The sequence below is a fragment of the Strix aluco genome, chromosome 6 (assembly GCF_031877795.1).
Source record: "Strix aluco isolate bStrAlu1 chromosome 6, bStrAlu1.hap1, whole genome shotgun sequence".
NCBI classification, from domain to species: domain Eukaryota; kingdom Metazoa; phylum Chordata; class Aves; order Strigiformes; family Strigidae; genus Strix; species Strix aluco.
The window spans coordinates 44,292,895-44,311,875 of NC_133936.1; the positions used below are offsets into that span (position 1 = coordinate 44,292,895).

General features: G+C 40.7%; 1 protein-coding gene across 12 annotated transcripts in view; it reads left to right on the forward strand.

Annotated features, from left to right (window-relative positions):
• Positions 1-18,981, forward strand: part of PCNT (pericentrin) — a 104,772-nt gene that overhangs the window by 36,415 nt on the left and 49,376 nt on the right. For 7 of the 12 annotated variants that reach the window (XM_074829939.1, XM_074829940.1, XM_074829943.1 and 4 more), the window contains 8 exons: positions 1,032-1,196; positions 4,370-4,516; positions 7,084-7,235; positions 8,043-8,257; positions 8,714-8,940; positions 10,381-10,543; positions 11,624-11,767; positions 15,074-15,112. In XM_074829939.1, the coding sequence (XP_074686040.1) occupies positions 1,032-1,196; positions 4,370-4,516; positions 7,084-7,235; positions 8,043-8,257; positions 8,714-8,940; positions 10,381-10,543; positions 11,624-11,767; positions 15,074-15,112 (1,252 nt within the window). The remainder of the gene's footprint in view (positions 1-1,031; positions 1,197-4,369; positions 4,517-7,083; positions 7,236-8,042; positions 8,258-8,713; positions 8,941-10,380; positions 10,544-11,623; positions 11,768-15,073; positions 15,113-18,981) is intronic. The other 5 variants (XM_074829946.1, XM_074829951.1, XM_074829941.1 and 2 more) reach the window with 4 other exon arrangements.

An 18,981-nucleotide genomic window follows, 5' to 3' on the forward strand; every position in this document is an offset into this window, starting at 1 on the left:
ACAGTAAATTCTCTGTAAACATTGAAATGGAATAATGGAAATTTATTCAATCTTTGCTTGCATCAACAGAAGTCAGATTGTATAAGTCACAAGTGATCAAGACTTTTCACTTTTCCATATTATATATTACATTCATATATTAGAAGTCATAAACAAAATGAGCTTTATTCAGCTGTAACCAAACAACATATGTTATGTTAAAATAGAACTTATCTCTGCTTTTTCACTTATTTGAATATTGGATAATTTGCCAAATAACTTCCTAATCACTGGTGCAGCCTTGTATTACCAGGTGCACCTCACAAAAACATTTAGGTTGGAGGAAATCTCTTCTGTTCTTTTTGGGCTGTCAGGCCTTTAGAGCTTGTAGTGGCTTCCAGCTGGCTGGAGTGCATTGCAAACTCTCTTTACTTTTGGAAGAAGAGCTTGCCTGGGAAGGTAGTTTTCTTAGTTTTTAAGCCCTTCATCCCTAGAAAGAGGATTTCTCTCTATTCTGATGACTACAGTGACTCTTCTCGTGGAGGATAATAGAAAAAAAATTCAAATGAACAAAAAACCCCAAACCCTTCTCTGATATTTTTGATGGACTTTGCTGTATCTCATAGGATAATTGCATTAAATATAGCTGCGTAATGCTTAATCCCATTTGAACAAGAGAAATCATGTCTTGACAAAATATGCTCTCCCTGTGTTTTTCTCCCCCTATTTCTTTGAATTTCTCTTGGGGAAGTGTCTCTTGGAAAGAACAAGTAGGGAGTACTTTGTTAGTCTGACCTGATGGTCTCATGAATACAGGAGATACTTGGTACCTAATGCCTTGTTGCTGCTTATCTGTTGTTATTGACTTGCTTTTTTCTATAGTCAGCGTGATGACAGACAGCAGCTCTGTATGACCTTGGAAACTGGAGAGAGCTATTGTGAAAATACTCTTGAGAATTCGGTTGAGCTTGATGGTTTTGATTTGGTTTGGTTTTATTTTTTTCCTTAATTATAACACTATGGCTAAAATATTTCATATTACTTCTCTGCAGATGTATGCTTCTGTATCGGCCTCTGAAGTAGAAACTGTGCGAACAGCTCTTCTGGCTCAATTTGAGGAGGTAAAATTGAAGCAGCAGCTTCAGTTTCAGGAAGAGATTGAGCTGCTGAAGTGCCAGTCGGAGGTACTGCTTGAACAGCAGATTGCACAGCTGAAGGTAGAGTCTGATTAAAGTGAACTTCAGCGTATGCATTGATAGCATGTTTTGCTGAAAAAGAACAATTGGTGTAAATTTTTGTTCTTCAGCCCATATGACTCTAAAATGACAATCTGAGTTAAATCTCTTCCTTTCTTCACAATGTTGGAACTAGAAAAGCAGTATTGGAAACAATGCAGAGTTCTGTAAGCAGTTATGGTATTTACTACAGGGTTGTCTTAAAAATCTTGAATTGGATGTGAAGTCATGTCCTTCAAACAAAACCAAAACAATCAGTGGAAAGTATTCGCAATAAGCAGTGTTCCTTGTGTATGTTTATATTCAGTTTGTCATTTTTCCTTCTTCATGTCTGCAGAGACTGTGCCCTTGGCCTATCATCCCTTGTCTACTGTGCTTGTGTATATATGGCAAAATCACATTCGGTGTTATCTGAGCTTTTACCAAGTCTGTGATGACAGTGAGCACTTTGTGCATGAAATTTTTTTTTTCTGCAGTTGTTCTTAACTTCTGCTTTCTTGGGTTCATCATTTGACTTCCAAATTTTCATCTTGATAAGCATCTTCAAGAGGCTTATCCCTAAAAATTATTTTTGTTTGGCCTTGTGTATGATGTAGTAATTACCTATCATCTTCTGAGCGAAATGCCTTCATTGGTCAGTGACAAGTGCTTTTCGAGCTATTAAATGAGTGGAGAAGACACATCCTGTGTCAGAAGAAAGGGAAACTTGCCAACACACTGAGAGCAGTGCTTACATTCATCTCGGTGTTATCCCTGTACTGAGCATGTGTTGAGCTCAACTTGCTGAGCACAAATAAGTTAGATTAGATGAAGTACCATCTGCTTATTTGCTTCTCCTTGAGAGCTTTCAACAAATCCTTACTGTTCCTGTCAGTGCTCCAACCTGAGATGGGACTATTCCTAACAGTTGCACAAACCTCTAGAACTGGATGCTGCAGATGCGCAGAAAATTTCTCCTATTTCTTGCCTCTGGGCCTCTGTGGAGTCCTGGTCATTCTTTGACCTCTCTGTCTGGTGTAGCTGTCTTTTGAAACAGAGGACACAGGGGTACCCCAAAAGGCTGCTGGAGGTATATTTGGCATTGCTGTCCTCGACTGAAGCCCAGCCTTCAGTCCGCAGAAGCTGGGACCGGACTGACTGCTATGCCTATACCCCAGAAGTGAATCCTGCTTTTCTCTCTCTTGTGCTGCCTAGGTGCTTTTGTTAGCATTTGGGACACCAGAAACCTCTCTTCATTGAAATTTAGCCAGGGATAATTCTACTGCTAGTACAGCTGTCTCTGTTTTTTTTTCTTTTCCTCATTAAATTGATGACCAGTGTTTTGTCCCAGATGAGATGACTGGATCTTTTTGCAATGTCAGGCTGAGCTGTGTCATGGTCTGATAGAGGTTTTTAAAATGAACCTTTCCCTGCTGACTTCCCCTGTGCTCATTTATGGGGTTGTCTCCATGCTAGCCAGTTTACTTAGCAGGTTTTAGGTATTCAGAGTTCCTGTCTACAGTCTGACATGCTCTTTTAGTGGATGCACTGCTTCTGAGAAGAATAGGCAGGGCTGTTCTAGTGACTTTGTCCACAAGTTTACTGTACTGGTCAAGGAAAGTCCTCGTACTCCTTTGTGTCTGTTCGTTTGTACCTTGCTAACTACTAGGCACTCTGCTGCTTCAGTCTACTCAGTGCAAGCACTGGCTGAGTCTTCCATGAAGGATTCAAGACAGCTCAGGTGACTATATATGTTCTGCTCTGAAGTCTTATTTCATGCCCTGGGAAAAAACTGTTTTCTTGATTTACCAATAAAAAAAGGCAGCTATCACCTTAGAGTGTATTGGTGTTCATAGTGAGATGAAGAAATTGACTCAACAGTAAAGTTTTTTACTGTTAAGCAGATATTCTTGATTAGCAGCACTGGGGTCGCCCTGGGGATTCTCCACTGTAAGGGCTTCCAAGAATTAGCAAGGGACATGAGTTTACATGCACACCAATTATACATATTCATCAGATTTCCTGGAAAGGGGTGTCTTATGATAATGAGCTCCAAGCATTCATTTACATAGTCCAAGCATGTGAAGTAAAAATAGTGTGATGGTCTTTGGTGCTCAAGGGAAGAAGTAAGTAGCTGTCAGTGTTCGCTAGTTGACCTTTTCAGAGCATGTGCTGTGAAGTAAAGTCCGGGTGTCGTCTTCCTAAATCAGCAAAATCATCCTCCCATTATAGGGTTTCTGTGTTTGAGTCCCGTTAATCTTAGTTGCTCATTCTAGGAGCTGCCCAAGTGTCTGTTGAAGGCCTTGAGTCTCTGCTGTCAGTGATTTACTAGGGAGCCTAACGAACGTTGTAATCTTACCTAAACAGACAAAGAGGCCTAGGAAAACAGTTAAGGAGTCCTTGGGAAACAAACAAAGCAAAACACAAGCAAAGCTTTCATGCATCACAGTTTAGTCTTAATCAATGATTGTCAGGAATTCATTTGTTTGAGCCCTTTCAATAGATCAAATTACACGAGTGGTGTTTTTTTTATATACTGTGATCAAGAAGACTCATTTCCCAATTCTGGTGTTGCAGAAACAATTACTAATCAGGGTTCCTTTTAGCCTTTTTGGAAAGGGATCCCAGGACCTTGTTTCACCTTCCCTGCTGATGCAGGAGTGGGGGATGTCTAGTAATCCCTTCCTCTAGAGTGCTTTAGAGCACTCTAAGGTGATATCCAATTTAATAGCTTCTAGATCATTTACCCATGTAAGTCTACCTTGTAGGTTTTAATTTTTTTCTGGTAAATCACTCCCCTTACGTCGAACTCAGTACTATGTTTATCGTACTACTTGCAGTTGCTTAAAGTAGCTTTTCTCCATCTCTTGACTTATCCATCTGTTCCTCATCACTATCTCAGCGGTCTGAAATGACCCAGGTCTCAGTGAGCACATTCAGGTTGTTCATTTACCTACCTAACTATTTTTAAGTCATAGTTCTGGCATAGTTTTGTTGATTGGGAGTGTTAACTGTGTAAGTTACTGCTAGTTAATCTGAGAGGTAAGGTATGCATGTTTAAAGGCAATAAAAAAAAAAAGGGGGGGGGGCAGAGGGGTTTTGGTTCTGGGGTTTTTGGGGGTTGGTTTTGGTTTTTTCCCCCTCTCTGTAAATCAAAGTATATGTGACATACGCAGGATGAATTTGAAGCTGAAAAAAAAGCATCACTACATGACAAGGAACAGATGTTGATTCAGGAGAGGAAGACAACACAGACTGCTCACCAAAAGGAGCAGGAGATGTTATCAGCCCAGCTGCAGGAAAAAGCGGCAATAATTGTCCAGGTATGTGGAAAATACTTTAAATCTAGATTTTAAATGCACTTTTGTGCTTGGACTTTAACACAGTGCTCACAGGTTTCTCATGCTGTATATAGAGGGACTGTGTGTATAATTCTTGCGATCGCTAGTTTTCAAGGTGTAATGTGTCATGGTGTCGTGGTTTGAGCCCAGAGAACGATTGAGCACCACGCAGCTGTTCACTCACCCCTTCCTCCCCCAGTGCTGGGTAGGAGAAAATGAATCAAAAGGCTCAGGAATGGAGATAAGGACAGAGAGGGGTTGCTCACCCATTAACAGTCACAGGCAAAAGGCAGACTTGTTTTCTTCTTGCCCTAACAAGACCATCACTTTAATACAAACACTAACAAAGCCAACACTTAATAGACAGAATGGGACAGTGAGAAGTATTACCATGTCTTAAAAAGACCTCCCCCCACCCCTCCCTTCTTCCTGGCTCAGTTTTGTTCCTGATATTTGTACCTCCTCTTCCAGCGCACGGGCAGTGCGGGGAGCAGTATGGTCAGTCTGCTGCTTCTTCCTCCAAAAGGTGTGTGGGGAGGGAAGCACTCTTCTGCATTCTTCCCTCTGCTCCACATGGCATCCCTCTCATGAGAGACAGTCCTCCACAAGCTCTCTCTGCTGTGAGTCCTCCCCACAGGATGCATTCTTCTCGAGATGCTCTGGTGTGGGTCACCTCCATGTGTTGCAGTCCTCTCAGCGCCAGACTACAACAGCAGGGACTGCTTCTTCCCTCAGAGTCCCGGGCTAGTGCTGGTGTGGGGTTCTCCACAGGCTGCAGGTGGATCTCTGCTCCTCCTGTGAGCTCTGCGGGTGGCAGTGGGGGCAGCCCTGCCATTTCACTGCAGGACATGGGAGGCCTCCCTGCTCTGGTGCAGCTCCCCCCACTTCCTCCTCCTTCCTTCCACTGACCTCGGGGCTCACATAGGTGTCCTTCTCGTAACGCCTCCTCAAAGTCCCCAATCTTCTCTCAGGCTTCCCTTCTCAAATATGTTATCACAGAGGTACAGCCACTGTCACTAATTGGTTTGGCCTTGGCCAGAGGCAGGTCTGACTGGGAGCTGGGGGAGCTTTGAGAAGCTTCTCAAAGGGGGACCACTGCTGTAGCCCCCTCCCCCAGTACCAAAACCCCACCACACAAACCCAGCACACATGGGCTCTGTCTCTTAGTTGGAGTAAGATGGAAATTTGGTATCAGCTTGAAAACTGGTCTTCAGCCATTTCTCAGGGAGATTAACACTGCTTTATAAGATAAGGTTGGATGTTTGCCTTTTTGTTGTCTGTGTATTGGTGCCATCTGTATCTATCACAGTTTTTGTCAAAAGAATTAGTGCTCTAGTAGCTTTTGTTGGACCAACTTGTCTATAGCTCGGAGGAAGTAAGACAGGCAAACTGGAAGTTTGGATCTGGAAGAGGCAAAGATAATACTTGTTTGCCAAACAAAACAAAATTTTATGCCTCCTGTAAAGCAAGTATCTAAGTTGAATCTAGATTACCAAGAAAGCTTTAGAGAAAGAAGAACAGCTTGGAAGAGGTATCTGTTTTAATTAGGAAGTTTAGAAATGTCAAGTTCTTTTTCAGTGATTAAAATAATAGCTTTGAGTTTTCAAAATAGAAGATAAACTGAAATCAAACATTCATGTCTCCTATCGCAGTCTGGGAAGCTCTGACCAAAATGTAAATTTGGTATATTGGGCTGTTCTGTAGGGCCTGTTAGTGGGGAAACTGGGAGAAACACTAAGAATTTTCCCTATTGGAAGAAATGCATTATTGTTTCCTGCTCTTCATGCAGGTGTTTCATGAGGGGTGAGAAAGCTGGCAGGAGAGTAGAAAGCTTTGCTTTACTTGCAGTTTCCTCCCAAACAGATATTTTGATGGCTTACTTTTGAGACAGTTTCTAACAAAATAGTACTGATTTGTGTGGCAGCTAAATCCAGGGGTCAGAGGTGGGTATATACATACATATATGTATTTGTATATATATTTTAATGGGTGTCAGAGGTGTCATCTGAGCATATGAATGTAAGAAGACATTTTTCTAGGAACTTGTTTTCAGGCAGAGCTTATAAAGCAAAGGAAGTTAGTTGGCACTGATGATACTGGATCAGGTTGCTGTTCAGGTTTGTGTGCTAGTGTCAAAGCCTGTGCTAGGATGTTGCTTTGTGTCTCTGAGGCATAACAATGAAAACAAACTACAGTATGATGCAAAGTTTTTTACAAGCTTTTTGCATTGCTTGTGTGCACTGAGTCTGAATGCAAGTGAGTCAGCTCCCTGAAGCAAAATTAGCATCAGAAAAGAACTAGAAAAATAACAATTCATTTTTAGCCTTTCCGCTGTCCTTCATTTCTAGTATTTGTAGAAGTAAATTTGTGTAACAGCAGACAACTATTGTGTGAATATATATGAAGTGATGAAGGGTAAGATCAGAATCATCTAGGTTGGAAAAGACCTTGTAGATCATCCAGTCCAAATCATCCAAAGATCGTTGGGTGAAGTTTGTAGTTTAGACAAAATGATTGACTTTGTTGTATTGTTACTATATTTTCCATAGCTGGAAAAGAAAGTAGAGTCTTTAAACCATGAAATAGAGGTGACCAACTCCGGACTGGAGACTCTGCTTCAGCGGCGGGACAGGGAAAACCAAGAAGGAGGGAATTTGGTAGCCATGCTGAGATCTGATATAGAGGAGTCAAAGGATGAAAGGTTTGTACATCTTGGGTTACATAATGCTTGGTGGTTGGTTTTTTGTTTGCTTGTTTTCTCATATTTCATAAAGAAATCAATAACTAGGTAAAATTAAGCCAGCTCAAATTAATAGTGTAAGATGATGGCTTTGGCTTTATTTGCAAGGTTTTCTTAATTATCAACCTATCTTGATATTGAGAGCAAGATTTTTTTTTCCTTTTTTTTTCCTTGCAGTCTGATGGACACTTTGGTGTTTTGGGTTTTCCACTGTCTATAATCTTGGAAGAAGCTAGGATATGGAAAAAGCCTCTTGGTCTTGAAACCTTTGAGTGTAATGTGTGTTGGTTTGATATGTCGTTGGAATGTGTGGGTTAGAGAAGCTGTCATGGTGAATAAGCTTCTAGAAGAATTCCCCCACTCACCTCTAAGAAACTGGCTTACTGTTTTTCTTAAAACTAAATTTTTTTTCATAAATATAATTTTTGTTGTCTACTCTGCCAGAACACCCTAGTTATTTTGATGCCACAGATACTGTAGTAGTAGCCATGTTCTCCCTACTGGTGCTTCCACAGATGTGGAAGCCCAGGAGACTTGTGACTGCAGTATGATCTCTCCAGCTACCTGTGGAGAAAACAAAGGTTTTTTGCTGAGCCTGCTTTGTGAAAATGGTCTTGTTTTTTTGTGAGTCATCTGAATCCTCTTCACTGATCACTGTCAAACCTATGGCAAGGCTATTTTTAGGCTATCAGTTTTTCAGTTGGTTCAAAGTGTCTTTTAAATCAAGTGCATGCAATTTTTGAAGTGTTCAATATGCTTTTGTTCTAGGAAGAAACTGCAGGAATCCTATCAGCATGTTTTGAAACTGCTTATGGAGTTGGTGAAGGCCACAATAGCTATTGAGGACCTTATCTGTAGCAAGATTGGTCTTTGCATTGATGACAGTCTGGCTTCTGGAGATTCTAGAGACAGCCACAGTATTATGGAAGAAATGGGATTCATGCAGTGTTTCAAAGCCAAAGAAAAGCATCACCTAGAAAAAGGTGAGTACAAATCTGCATAACTGGATGTAGTCAATTCACGTTCTTGAAAAACACCTTTTCATTTCTTTTTATATGGATGAGGTTCAGAAAGGGGATAACTCTTGTTGCAGTGTTTTCTGTGTCTCTTTCAAAGTTGCTCCACACTTAAGATAGTGTCTATCAGTGCTCTTTCATTTTAATTCTTTCAATAGTGCAACTACTAAATCGTTGCTGGAAAAGGCTGAATGGATTATAGGACAGGAAAAATGAACTTTGTGAATGCAGAGTTTCGGGCCCTGATACAGCACAGTATTTCCAAATGTTGTGAAAGATTATCTTGATTTTTCAGCACTGAGTTACTGATGTGTACAAGTCTTCACCTTGTAATACATCTTCAGGACCAACTGATGTCACTGTCTGATGTCAGTTGTTATCTGAGTAGCCAGTTCTGTGTCATTTTTCTGTGTTTTTGAACAGCTTGCTTTTTTTCAGTAGATGAGCTGCTTGATGAAACTCTTACAGAACACAACCAATTGTCTCCAGTGACTGATGAGGGGTCTGAGTTGAGCCAATATTTATGTGAAAGTGTTTTTGCAAAGCCAGAATTGGCATGTGAAAATGAAGAAATGATACTGAAAATTTGCCATCGTTTGCACACTGCAGTGGAGAGACTTCTGGGACTGATTACAGAATCAACTAAACAAGTAAAACTATTTAATCTGTACAGATGTATAAATATACTGAAAATGTGAAATCTGTTTTAAGCTTGTGTATTTAGCACCCTGTAGGACTGGCTGCTAAAAAGAAACAGCTTTTGTCTGAATACATGACAAGTTATCAGTATAGGGAGGCATGTGCATCCCCTGCTTCTTTACAATGAAGGTTTTACCTTATTTGAACATTTCTTATCAGCGAGAGTTTAATGACTTTTTTCTTCTAGCAGATGCAAGCTGTAAATTGTTTGCCTTAAGTAGATTTAAACTAGGGTTTTAGATGCATTTGTAACTTCAGGAGACCAAGAGTTAAGTGTTTTTGGGGGGTTTTTATTGCACCTCACATCAGTGCTTCTTCAACACTGATAAAGAGGTTCAAGAAAACTCAGTCCTATGTTAAAATATTTTGGAAATATGTAGACAGCAGCAAGCAAACATCTTTGTAATTACGTACTGTTTAGTTGTGATAAAAGGAGCTGGACTGAATATCATAAAAAGTTGAGTATTTTCATACTGAGTTTTGCAGTGTTTAGACATTCAGCTTTGGGAAGAGAAGTTGTAAATCTCAGGTAGATGCCTGAGTACTTAGAGGATTGAATTTAGTGCTACAGAATTAGTTTGAGTAAGGAAGCCCCTACTTTAAGAGGAAGAAGTGAGGGGAAGGAATATATCTGAAATTCATCTTATCAGATATTTCATACAACCCAGAGATAAGGATCTGTGTGAAGTGTATATTTGCTGTCTTAAAAAAATCCCTCCTAGAATGAGGTGCTTAAATTTGTACTTTTGGGCACTGATGCTGGTTCCACTAGCATTTAGCTAACTTGTTGTTAAAGCACTTGCCCAAGCCATGGCAGATCTAGATTCTAGGTCACCTTCATCAGCTGCATTCAAGCATACTTTGCTTGTGTCTGTTCTATCCACCAGGATAAGCTAAATATAAACTAAATGGGAATGGGGCTGCTCTATTCCTTTCCTTTGAACTTGAGACATTGCACATAGGAGTGCAGGGTACACAGACTCAGAGAACTGGTGCCGTACCTTGGAAACCTGATGATGTTTTGACTTCACAGTCTATTAGACATGCCTGAATCTCTTGAAGAATTTAAGTGTAAGAATTTCAAGTGGCTCAGGAAGTATCAAGCTGAGCAGTGTAGCCAACAGGGAGGTGTACCTTTTTATGCACAGGAAGACACTTATGTGCCTAAGGAAGATTTGTGGCCAAAATACAGGTATGTGAGTACAAGGAGTCACCAAAGTATCCAGGGGTTTTGGGCAAAGTCAACCTAGTACTAAAATGAAACTTCAAAACCTGGACCTTAATGCATAAATGTTATAAAAATTAAGAAGTTTTTTGTTTAAATGTCTGTAGTATTATTACACTGCATGTGCATCCAAGATCTGTTGCTAGGGGAAATTGTTTACTTTTAGCTGGAGAAAATGCATGAAAACCATGCACAATTTGAAGAAGAATTCAGCCGCCGAAATCGGGAAACTGCCCAAGTGGTTAGTCAGCACCAGGAACTAATGGAGTGCCTCAATGAGGAGAGCGAGGCCAAGAATCAGCTGGCACTAGAGCTTCATAAAGCGGAGGGTAAGAAAATGAAACCAGTGTAAAGAGACTTCAGTGTCATTGACTCATAGCTCATTCCTCCAAATATCTGAGATACGCTTTTTGTGTCTTCTGCTGTTAATTTGCCTATCTGTCATCCATTTTCTGCATTTCAGATTGCTAAGTTACTTGAAGCATGGGTCTTCTCTTGCAGATCTATTACTTAATTCTCTTCATGTGGTTTCCCTGGGGCAAGTGTGATAGTGCTTAGTCTTATACTTACACCACTGACCATGTGTGAAAAATACCGTAAGTTTTAAAACAGCAATTTGCATTCCTGCTTGGATTATTGAGAAGAATATATGCTCGCAGTGTAAATCAGCCCACTTGTCTGACCTTGGAAGGGTTCAGCATTAACTAGAGCAATGGTTGATGGCAGTGCAGACATAAAGGGATTCTGTAAGAAGAGACAAAAAGGCTGAGGCAGCTGGTCTCAGCGCTATCACAGACTGCATATTGTTGGTCTAATTCCCCCTTGTAAAGATTATGACTCGAGGCTTTTGCCTTGATGTAGGAGAATCTTTTTAGGGTTTTCATGTCCTTCAAGTTGAGCTTCTCTCCCTAATCATGCAATCTGCTTTCCATTCCTCTTCTCAGTCATACTCCTTTACGCTTATTTAGTCTTTCCAAAATCCTGTTTCTTTCCTTTCTGTGAATCATTTCTGGATTTCTTGGTCTCTGAATCTAACATTTGATTCTACTTTCTGGAGATTCTGTTTCTTTGAACCTCAGCCCCCAGCAGAGGATGTGTCAGACTGTCCTGTGTTGTGAGGTGATCCCAGGCCATCAAGGCTTAACAGTCCCCGTATATATTCTGCATGTTTGGACACATTTTGTGACATGGCATCCTCGTAAAATCTGTTAGAGTACATCAACCGGTACATGTTATTCCTTAAGGTACTTCAAAAAGCCTAGCTACAGTGTAAATATAAGTTTTCTTGCACTTCTTTCTTTCTACATCACCTTTCGTTTTTGCAAAAAATTGCTTACTCATGTTTTCAAGTTGCTTTTTTCCAATAGATGAGTTTGTTGCTTTATTTGCATTCTGACTTGGGATTTTAGGCATTATCGAAGGCTATGTTGCAGAAAAAGCTGCATTGGAAGAGGCCTTGAATCTGAAAGAGGAATCTGAACGTCGCCTTGTTGTGGAGCTGGAGAATATGCGGGAACGCTTCCAGGAGCTAACCCAGGAGCAAGCAATTCTTGGTGAGGAGTGGGTATGACACTATTAGTGGAAAACAAAATTGTCTCCAGTCAGGGCACACCGCAGTGTGTTTCTAGAACGTATCGGTCTCTGGTTTGATGACCTAGTGAGCAGCTCAGTCTGGTACAGAGGTTAGCAGGGTCTTCCTGTAAAAGCAGAAAATAAAACAGCTGGTTCTTTGCTTATAAGGTGATAGTACTGTCAGTGAAGAGTACTGCTGTAGTCTTATGCTTGGTTAGAAATGGAAAGTGTCTCAGACAATAAGAGGCATATATTAACTACAGGTAGTTAGTTGCAACAGATGATTAGCACCTACGTAGTTAGTAACTGAAATGCTGGTTATTTGACAACTGCAGTCCGAGAGAAGAGTTGGAGCTTCAAGGGTCTTGACTGCTTCCAGAACTAAGAAGATAGCTTGATAATGACAGAAGAAATAAAATACTCCTGGAAGATTATTTGAATTACGCCACAATTGTGGTGGTGATGTGTACTTAGCTTCATACATAAGCTTTTCCCCTGCTCTCCAGCCTTGTCCTGTCAAAACACACACACACATATGATCAGTAAGGGTGACTGTGGAAAGATTGTAATGATCAAGCTCAAAGTCTGTGTAGGTTTTTAAAGGAAAGTGTATGGGTTGAAAGAGCAGAATGAGGTAGTGTTGTTGGAAAGGATAAGGTGAGGCAAGTATCTAAAACTTTTATATAAGGGTGACTCACTGCAAGGCACAGCCAGCCACTGAAATACCAAATCAAACTCAGATGAGTAAGTGTAAATAAGCAATCTGCATAACTCCTTCCCCCATCCCATCACTCCCTCAGCCCCACAGAGTATGTGATATGATGTAAGCTAACTACAGGGAGCTTGTGTAGGGAAGGGGAGTAGGATGGGGGGGAATGTTTCAACACACTGGGTGGAGTCTAATATTCAATGAGTGGAAGTTGTTGCTGTGATAACTCACACTGCAAATGAGGGAGCACACGTTTCAACAGTGACAGCACTGATTTAATAAAAACCCTGAAGAATCTCAGTGTAATATAACTGGCTTACATGTAAGGTACTACTTTGATTCCCAGAAGAAAATTCAGAGATCTTATGTGACTTGCACTATGCAGGAACTCAAGACTAGGTTATGCTGGTTCTTGGTGATGAATCTGAGTCATTTAAACATCATTATATAGTTTTAATTTTTTGAATTTGCAGCCTTAATGTCATTCTAGTAATTCTATAAGTGAATTTCTCTGTATCATCTTCCAGTAGAAATCTTATCATTTGGGATCACTGCCTTTCCATTTCTGCTAATGCCAACATTACGCTACCCTCAGCTATGTCACCACAATGTCACCTTCAGTGATGTTGCACAGATCTTTACTGCCTGAGCAGGCTGCATAACAGGTAGTTGTGTATAGTTGTACAGGTCAGAAATAAAGACAGCAGGAAACTGTTTTCTAGTGAATTTCTCTATTGTCAGTAGTAAAGGAATGTAAAGACTTAGGTTTTAGGGTATGGAGCCAAATTCTATAGGAGTGGTGTGTTTGACTGGACACAGTCTATATGTTGCAATTACCTGTCCACTTCTTAGGAACCTCTGCTGTAGACTCCTGCCTGACTTTCAGTCCTACTGTATCATTCCTCTGCAACTTCTCTCTGCCTGTTGCCTCTCTCCCACCTCATCTTCTCTTCACCTTGCTCTCTTCACCTCTCTTCTGACTTTTTGACTCTACCATTGTTCTGCTCTTGTGGGCATCCTTCCGTGTCCTTCTTTTTGGCTCTGCACTTGACCTTTCAAATATAGTGCAATCAAAATACTTATGTTGTATGTAGAATCATAGAATGGTTTGGGTTGGAAGGAGCCTTAAAGATCGTTTAGTCCAATTCTTCTGCAATGAGCAGGGACATCTTCAACTAGAATATAGTAAAATATTTTCAGTTGGAAGGGACCTACAACAATCATCTAGTTCAACTGCCTGACAACTTTTGGTCAGTCCTGAAGTGAAAGCATGTTAAGGGTTGTACAGATGCGTCTTAAACTCTGACAGGCTTGGGGCATTGACGACCTCACCAGGAAGCCTGTTCCAGTGTTTGACCACCCTCTTGGTAAAGAAAGAAATGCTGCCTAATGTCCAGTCTGAACCTCCCCTGGTGCAGCTTTGAACCATTCCCAGGTGTCCTGTCTCTGGACACCTGGCAGAAGAAACCAGCACCTCCCTCTCCAGGTCCCCTTCTCAGGAATCTGCAGAGAGCCATGAGGCTGCTCCTCAGCTTCCTTTTCTCCAAACTAGACAAACCCATAGTCCTCAGCTGCTCTTCACAGGACATGCCTTCCAGCCCTTTACCAGCAACTAGATCAGGTTGCTCAGAGCCCTGTCCAACCTGACCTTGAATGTTTCCAGGGATGGGGCATCAACAACTTATTTGGGCAACCTGTTCCACCACCCTCATTGTAAAAAAATTTCTTCCTTATATGTAGTCTGAATCTACCCTTTTTAGTTTAAAACCATTACCCTTTGTCCTATTGCTACAGGCCCTATTAAAGAGTATAGGACATATGTTAGTATTAAAAGTTGTGTCAGTCTTTGACCTCTCATATGGTATCTTAATAATATCTTACTATTACCTTAAGAGAAAATTGAATAGTGGTCTCACAGATTGCCCTGGTTTACAGAGCCTACACTTTGCCCCAGGAAGAGAGGTCTTCCCCCACCTCTTCCTCAGGGGAAAGACAGAACACAAACAGATTCAGGGGCTGTAGCTGAAACTAAATGCATGTTGTGCTTGCTTTATGACAGTGATTATGGCATCGGGTAATGTGTCCCACAGGAAACACAAAATCATTCCATGTTATTGTTGAACACAAGTACAGCTGTCTGTCATGGAAATGTATGGCAGATTATAGAGTCTGTAAGTCTGTGCCAGTGAGTCCTGCTGGACTGAATCCTGCTTTGAATCCCCTGGCAGGAACGAAAAAGGGGGTTAGAGACATTAATTATTTTATATCTGTATGGGAAAAATTGCGAAAAGAGAATATTGATTATCTTAAAAAATGTGTAAGTGACTAGCCAAGAATGTTGCAATAAACTTGCATGGTCATAACGTAAAACCATTTCTATAGTAGCTCTAGTCCAATTACAGACATGGATCAACATGTCATCAGGAGCTTTGTGGCATAATAAAGATGAAATGCATTTTTGCCGAACAAAAGGTAGGCACTGTCTGTATTACATATGAGTTTGTAGTGATTTAGAAGATGGAATGGATCATAATGTTCTGTTCTTGTCTTATACGTGTCTGTGTGTTTTGATTTCTAGGAACAGCTATTGCTAATGTAGCACAAAAAGAAGGTTCAGGTTCGTAATGATGAGTGTGGGTTTTTTCTGGTTTGTGTTGCTGTAACACAGTGAATGAACTGATAGTTCTGATTTTATTTTGATAAAGAGGAATAGTACTTCATAAATAGGCCCAACAAATTACTGGTATTATGAATGTCTTGACAAAAAGAGGTTATGACTTCTGTGATGCATCAGAAGACAACTAAAATGAAGAATATTCAATTCACTGGTCAATATTTAAAGGAAAAAAAATGTTTTGCTGCCATTAGGCTTAAAATGCCTTGTGCTATTATCTTTGTTTGCAAGCATAATTTTTCTTTTGAGGGGATATGAGTGGGTTGTAAGCTTGCAGTGAGCTTCTAATGATACACCGTGGGCTGTTAAAATGATTAAATTAATTTAAAGGGAGGGAAAAAGGAAAAATATTTGAGATGATGCAAAACGGAGAGCTAAAAAAATCACAGGAAGAACTGAAGAAAGTCTAAGGGAGACTAGAGAAATGTACTGAATTGGATAGGTAGATCAGAAAAAAGAAGGGGAGAACAGAGTGGAAAGGAAGGCTAGTTATGGGAGGAAAGATGAAACTGAAAACAAGCAAGGAGGATCCATAGAGTTTTACACTGACTTTAGAAGTCAAATGCTGAAGTAAAATGTTCAGATTGAAAGACACATCTTTTTTCCTCCCAAACTAAAGTTTGCATATTTAACTTCTGAGTAGCAAACATTAAGCTCTGATAAATTCATAGCTGCCATGATTATGTTTTGTTGTCTACTCAAAATGTAATTATCATGTTTTTAGATTAATTTTATTTATACACACATATATATTTGTAGATGCATTCTCTTGCATAGTCACTGTCTCTTGTTTCTAGACTTTTTCTTTACTGCCCAAGAGTTTGAGCTGGGTAAACAAAGCTCCTCAGGTGAATAAAAACAAATTATCTAGGGAAATTCCAGTTGGGGTTAAAAAGCTGCACTGGGCTGTCTTGCCCATTACTATATCTTTATTCCTTATGTCCATTCAGACTTTCCTCAAACACTATTTTTATTTAACATATTTTTGGTAACCACCTCAGTGTCCTGAAATTTGCTGCTGCTCGCTCAATGAGAGGGAACATCTAACCTAGCTGGGTAGAGTGTGTCTGGGGATTGACATCCTCCCGGTAGCTGCAGTCCAGCTCTTGCCAGCAGCTCATTAGAACTTGAACAGTTGCATCTGCTGCAATTGTTGAGCCCTAAAATTCATCCTCTTTCTCCCACTGCAGCCATCTGTAGTACTCTTCCTCTGGTTTGGAATTGTTTGTAGTATGTGGAAAATAAGATAAAAATCCTATTGTTTGGGTTTGATTGACATGGCTTATTCCTTGAAAAGCTGATGCCTCCTCCCTTTTTTGATGTGGAGTACTAATGTGAGTAAATAGCCTCACTAATAAAATGCACTTAGAATGGAGCTTGGCCTTTGCTAATGATGATCTTGGGAGCGGGGAGGAGTGTGCTGGGGCATTACCAAAGTGGGATTGCATGACTTGAACTCGCATTAATAAAATAGCAGGTTTGTCCCTACAAAGAAACGAGTCTGTGATCTGATGATCTATTCATGTTGCTTGAAATTATAATACACTTAGGGAACATGTGCTTTAAAAAAACCCACTAAAAAATAGCTCAAACAGATTACACTTACTGAGATTGCCAAAATTTGATACCTGCTTTGTGTTGAAACATTTTCAATTCCACGTAAAATCTGTTAGCTTAATTACTTTTTTCCATTAACTTGCATTTCTGTCCTAGGAGGTGATCGTGACTGTTTATTTCAGTTTTATCTAATCAGTATTTTGTTCTTCAGAAAGCAATAGTGTTCATTTTGAAGCTAAAAAGAAATCATCAACTCATTAGTGACCGTGTTTCTTAGGATATAGAAGAAAAAATTCCTGCGCTTGTTTTCACAAAAGCATCAGTTCTTTTCTCAGGGGGTCAGCCTGTGTATGTGCCCTTCCTGTGAGTGCACATATATCTGTGCACACTGCATGTTGCCCTCCTCTGTGCACCATGTGTAAGCAAATACAGTAGAGTGCTATTTTATTCCCATGTCCTGCCTGGCAAAACAGAGCACGTGGTCAAAGATACTCTGTGTTGAGCAGTTATGGCTTGGTATGCAGTCTCTGAATGGAATTCAGACTGTCATCGGCTTTTTTCTGGACTCTGTGTTTCAGCCTTGGCTAACTTGCTCTGTTGCATCTCATGATGGTGGGAGGCTATTACAGCTCCAAATGGGTTGTGAGAGAAATTGCTGTGGGGGAGACTCTTCAATTACCTGCATATTCATGTATTCTTAGCCTGCAGGCTGAGAGAGTTGGGGGTGTTCAGCCCAGAGAAGAGAAGGCTCTGGGGAGACCCTGTAGTGGCCTTCCAGTACTGAAAGGGGCTACAGGAAAGGTGGGGAGGGACTCTTGATCAGGGGTTTAGTGATAGGACAAAGGGTACCGGTTTTAAACTAAGAGAGGGGAGATTTAGATTAGATGTAAGGAAGAAATTCTTCCCTGTGAGGGTGGTGAGGCCCTGGCACAGGTCGCCCAGAGAAGCTGTGGCTGCCCCCTCCCTGGAAGGGTTCAAGGCCAGGTTGGACGGGGCTTTGGGCCACCTGGGCTGGTGGAAGGTGTCCCTGCCTGTGGCAGGGGGGTGGAACTGGATGATCTTTAAGGTCCCTTCCAACCCAAACCATTCTGCGATTCTGTGACGTACTCTGCCAGAGCCTGAGTTACATCCACAATTCGAAGAACAAATGAACATTAGGCAACTTGAAGCTTAGTTCCTGGGATTATTTAGCACTGTGCTAGAAAAAGTAAGGAGCATGGCACAGCTGTTGCAGAGCTTTGGTTCTTATGTAGGCATCTGAGATACCACTCTTGGCAATTGTGAGTGTGCAAAATTAGTGAAATGTAGTTGGAATGTAGTTGTGGATTATCACTTAAAGGCAGAAAGTACTTACCAGGACTGGAGCTTTTTGAGATACATAGTTTCTGTGTATATCTCCATCACTTCATCAAAGTCCTTTATTAATCCTGTGATTTGTATTTATCAGGCAATAGCAAACCTGAAATGGCAGGAGAAGCCCCGTGCCAGTGTACCTGTCTGTAAGGGAGGGAAGGGCTCTTAATGCATTGTCTACAGTGACTGCAACCTGAAATGCTTTTTTCCTTCAGCTGGTGTGTCAGTCATGCCCTCACATTGGCAATGTACGTGTATGCTGTGCCCCTCAGAGTTCAAGGGATCCATAAGCAATTTTGTGTCCATTTCAGTTGGTTTCACCAGCTATCATGGGTGCTTAGCAAATCTGACAAAGAATCTGGTACAGTTCCATATCTGCTAAGTTTTCTTTTGCTCAATTAACGTCTTAGTTTTATCTTGCATATTTTAATATTAATGCAGAGAAAGTAGAGTTGTTATAGTAAAGGACCAGGGTGACTAAATCATGAAATCACAGGGTTGCTGCGGACCTTGAGAGCTCATTTAATCCATATTTTTGTCCCCAAACAGAATCTATTTTACTTTTTTTATCCAGCCTCTTTAATTTCCAGAGACAGAGACTTCATAGTCCCTGCACACTCTGTTCCATTACCCTTACTGCGGTGACATTTTCCCTGATGTTTAATGCAAATACGATTGCATCATTCTAAGCCTGTGATGCTTATCCTCTTAAGCATGAACATAGAAATGTTCATGTTTCTTGGCTTATGTGAAAGTGTCTAGAAATTTGATTAAATACCTGTGGATAGTGAAGCACTAGAAAAGATGTTGTAAGGAGGGTGTGGTATCGCTTCCGTTTTCGAAGGTTTGTAACAGAAGCTTAAAACAGAACCTTCTGTTAAGTCAGAAATCATGTGGATTGA